The sequence below is a fragment of the Mastomys coucha genome, unplaced genomic scaffold (assembly GCF_008632895.1).
Source record: "Mastomys coucha isolate ucsf_1 unplaced genomic scaffold, UCSF_Mcou_1 pScaffold2, whole genome shotgun sequence".
In the NCBI taxonomy this organism is placed as follows: Eukaryota; Metazoa; Chordata; class Mammalia; order Rodentia; family Muridae; genus Mastomys; species Mastomys coucha.
In genome coordinates this window covers 14649203-14653520 of record NW_022196902.1, presented here as the reverse complement: position 1 = coordinate 14653520, position 4318 = coordinate 14649203, and the positions used below count along the sequence as shown (strand labels likewise).

General features: G+C 47.2%; 1 protein-coding gene across 1 annotated transcript; it reads left to right on the top strand.

Annotated features, from left to right (window-relative positions):
- Positions 1-1110: 1110 nt before the first annotated feature.
- On the top strand, positions 1111-3961 carry Tcf21 (transcription factor 21). Its single transcript, XM_031380583.1, has 2 exons — positions 1111-1821; positions 3414-3961. Exons 1-2 carry the CDS (start codon positions 1372-1374, stop codon positions 3501-3503), a joined length of 540 nt encoding a protein of 179 aa, XP_031236443.1. The 5' UTR covers positions 1111-1371; the 3' UTR covers positions 3504-3961.
- Positions 3962-4318: the final 357 nt, after the last annotated feature.

Below are 4318 nucleotides of genomic sequence, written 5' to 3'. Positions count from 1 at the left end.
CTTGGGATCCTGTTCCCTGTGCTTTTCTTCTTACCCCCCAGAAGACATCACTCCCTGAGAAAGACAGTCCCAGATGGAATTAAGAATTAAGGGTGGAAAAAGGTCCTTTCTTCCAAGCCAGGGTCCTGTTTGTGTTTTATTAGGCCAGCTCTCTATGAGGAACCCTAGTAGTCCAGAGGATGAAGAAGAGAAAGAAAGTATAAGAAGGAAATGTACAAAAGGTGTCAGCAAAGTGGCTCCTCCAGCAGCCACAGCTTGTCTTTAAGACAGATGACCTCTCTCATCCCCCTACCCATCCCCAGTCAGCTGTACGTATGGTGTGTGTGTGTGTGTGTGTGCACGCGCGCGCACGCACGTGTACATGTGTTCAGTAGTCAAGTGTGTTCCTATGCACTAGCAGTTCCCTGATACCTTCAAAGAGACTAGATGTTAATGGATTTTCTTTTTATTTTCCCTCCCTCCCTCCTTCCTTCCCTCCTTCTCTCCCTTCTTTCTCTCAAGTAATTTCTTTCTAGCACTTCCTTTCCCAAGTTACCTCAGGTAAATTTTAAACAGTAAAATGTATCTAGAAAAAAAAAATCGGCCCAGTGATGAGCATTTTCTTCTCGAGCATTGGGTAAAATAAGCCTCTCCTGGTCGGGAGGGAGAGACAAGACCTATGATTGCGATTGGGATTGCGATATTCTCCAGTGCATTGTAATGCAATCTTGGTAAAGCCCTGTGGTCTTAGGCGGTATTAACCAAGGGCCCGCTGGATTTTGATTGTTATTTCTTGGGAGGAAGAGTGACTGTGAGGTATTTTAGGGGAAAAGGCCCACTAATAGCAAAGGGTCTGGCTCTTTCTCTGAGTTCTCAGTAACAAGGAGTTGGGTTTCCCTCAGAGGAAAGGGGCCTTAGAAGATGAGCCTCAGCAAGGACTCTAAGTAGGGCTTACTCCTCCTTGACTTGAGTGGAAGAAGGAATCCAATACAGCCATGTTGCAATAGATTGCTGGAAACCCAGGTCTGCGAGTGAAGTCTCCTGCGTTTGTGAAAGGGGTCTAGGAAGTCTGTTGGGCCTAGCAGGCCCCTCCCCTGGGCTGCAGGGATCCGCCTCTCTATTCCCCAGATAAATTCCTAGTGTCCACCAAATTCCTCGGCGCTCTTTCACTCTCCGTTAAGGCCAGGACTCCAGTGGTGGAGAGATAGAGCACTGGTTTCCCTGTCGCGGGATCCCTTGTGGTCATTTTCACGACTTTGTGAAGGGGAAGCTGTGAGACAGGGCTGCCAGATCCCACCTCGAAACTCGAAGTGGCAGCTCCATCCTTTAGAGACCCTTTCGTTTCAGCGTCTCTCTCTCTCTCCCCTCCCTCCCTCCACCTCCTCTCTAAACATGTCCACTGGCTCCCTCAGCGATGTAGAAGACCTTCAAGAAGTGGAAATGTTGGACTGTGACTCCCTAAAAGTGGACTCCAACAAGGAGTTTGGAACTTCCAACGAGAGCACCGAGGAGGGATCCAACTGCGAGAATGGGTCTCCACAGAAGGGTCGCAGTGGCCTGGGAAAGAGGAGGAAGGCGCCCACTAAAAAAAGCCCGCTGAGCGGGGTCAGCCAGGAGGGCAAGCAGGTCCAGCGCAACGCGGCCAATGCGCGCGAGCGGGCCCGCATGCGGGTGCTGAGCAAGGCCTTCTCCAGGCTCAAGACCACCCTGCCCTGGGTGCCCCCGGACACCAAGCTTTCCAAGCTGGACACTCTCAGGTTGGCGTCCAGCTACATCGCGCACTTAAGGCAAATCCTGGCCAACGACAAGTACGAGAACGGTTACATTCACCCAGTCAACCTGGTGAGTCCTCCCGCGCCTCTGGCTGGGCCTGGGGACGCGGGCGAGAGCGTAACACCTTAGCAATCGCCACCTTAGCATCTCTGGGGACCTGTACGCAGCGCGCTCCACGCAGTGCCCTGGCTCTCAGCACTGGGCACCGCGAGCCCGCGAGTGATTTGTGCGAGGGTTTGACGTGGCACCCCATTATGGGATTTCCGAGGGTATTCAGTTGGCAAAGACCAGGGATCCCCGCGCAGAGTGCCATTTCCGCTGTCGTGAAACTTGACTGGATGCTGGGCACCCACAAGACCTATTTGCTTACTATGCCTCTTTTCAGCTAAGAGTAAAACTTGAGTTCCCCCTCCGATTCTTGTAAACATCCAAGTCTGTTCTGTCCATAGATATATTTAGGACTATTAAATGCAGACATATTTATGTGCTTCCACCTCCATAACTGTCCATGCAAATCCCCCCCAGCTACTTAAATATTCAGTGCTTGGCTAAGTAGATTGCTATTTTAAATCCCAGAAATTCCGGCCACTGTCAACGCAATCAGTAAATCGCTCAGGTCTTAGTATACTGGATAAAATAGCAGCTATCTCACAATGAGTGAGCCTAATTTTGGAAAAGCAAGTGTTGATTACTGAACAGTTTTCCTCTGAGGTATTTTACTGTTTAAGATTGTTTTTTAACTTCCTCTTTCGTTTGATTTCATTTTTAAACGTGCAGGCTCCAAAGAAAGCCACCACCTGACCAGGACTTTTGTTTATATATGATAAGGATTAGATATCCCTCTGGCCAGCGCTTACAAAGAGGCTTGAATTGTACTCTTGCTCAGCTGCTCTCAGGAATTGGGGGAGGGGATGCTAAAACACTTTTTGCAAGGACAAATATTTTCCTTCCAAATAAAAAGGTTTGGTTTTTGTTGGTTGTTGTTGTTGTTGTGATAAGTAGCGTTTTTTACAATCTACAATTAGAATGAGATTATCGATTAGAACATTTATAATTGCTGCTACTTTCATCTTTAGATATTAAAAAAAAGTGAATGTATTTTTTTTATAACAGCCCAAAGAAAGGAAGAAGAAAGGAAAGAGACTGAGCTTTGGTTTCTCACTAGTAGGAGGATCTCAAATAAAATGTCCCTGTGCCTTTTCTAAGTGCACACCCCCTTCGGGGGTTACTAAAAACTTGTAGTCATAACTAGGATTGCACTGGGAGATAAATCGAAATCAATAAAGGCCAGGATGCTGGACCAGAGCCTCCAAAGCCCCACAGTTGGGGAGTTAGGGCCAGTGTCCTTCCCATTAGTTAGAACCCAGAAGGAGACCTGTTTTGTCCTTGTTCTAAAAGACCACCACCACCACCACCACCACCTCCTCCTTCACCACTACCTTCACCTCCACCAGCACCTCCACCATCACCACCACCACCACCACCACCACCACCTCCACCACCTCCACCTGGGGCTGCTTGTATTACCCTGCCAAGCACTAATATACCTAGTAAGCGACCGACCCTTGGCCTGCCTGCAAACTCCTGCAACTAAAGGCTCTGTGCCCACCCCTCCTCAAGTCCAAGTCTACTCACCCTCTCCACCCTCTTCTCTCTTGCAGACATGGCCCTTTATGGTGGCCGGCAAACCCGAGAGTGACCTGAAGGAAGTGGTGACCGCCAGCCGCTTGTGTGGAACCACCGCATCCTGACCTTGGAGGTGCGAGTCTGGGAACCGTGTGCTCCGGGGGCAGTGGGCTGGCGAGGGTGACGACCCCTGCCCTTCCCTCCCTGCCTCTGCTGAAGCCTTGCATCGCTCCTCTCCCCATCCCACCCCGCAAGAACACTTAACTGCACTGCGACGAGGAGATTCGTTTCCAAACCAAAGGAGACCAAAAGTACTTACCTAGTCCCATCTATTTAACTTGATTAACTTCTGCCATGAATGACTGCGAGCCTGGCTGGTCCAAGTGCAATATGTAATTATATATATTATATATAAATAGGTAATAAGAGCCTATCAATGTATCTTTTGTACAATATGTTGTAAAATGTAGATCATAGAATAGCTGACTTTGACAGTCACATTATAAAATAAGTCACTCAAAGAAATATATTTTTTTTTCAAACAGGTTTTGCTACTTCCGAAAATAAATCTTTCTTTATATTGAAAAAAAAAAAAAAAGGCCTGGACACTGGTGTGATTTCTTTTCTAAAAATTCCTGAAGAACAATGGAAACTATGGGGACATTTAATGATTAAAAAGTAGTTATTTTAACAGTTAGCCCAAACTCCTAGAAAAAGATTAACTCATCCCAACGAGGGAAAGACAAGTCATGTTTCCTACTGAAAACTTGAAGAGTTCATCCCAGTTATTTTATGCTCACTAAAGATATTATAACTGTAAATAGAGAATAAGCAGGATCATATTTATGCAGTCACACAGACTCGAGGACTGCGAAGAAAAAGAAAGTTTGATTCGCCACTGTTTTACAGTGTGCCTATTCTGAAGATCGGGAAAGTGAAC

What these genes read in the sequence shown, in the direction of transcription:
- Tcf21 (XM_031380583.1), top strand. Translation starts at nt 1,372, where the DNA reads ATGTCCACTGGCTCCCTCAGCGATGTAGAAGACCTTCAAGAAGTGGAA. An exon ending in ACATTCACCCAGTCAACCTG is followed by an intron (nt 1,822 to 3,413) that starts GTGAGTCCTCCC and finishes TCTCTCTTGCAG; the next exon opens with ACATGGCCCTTTATGGTGGC.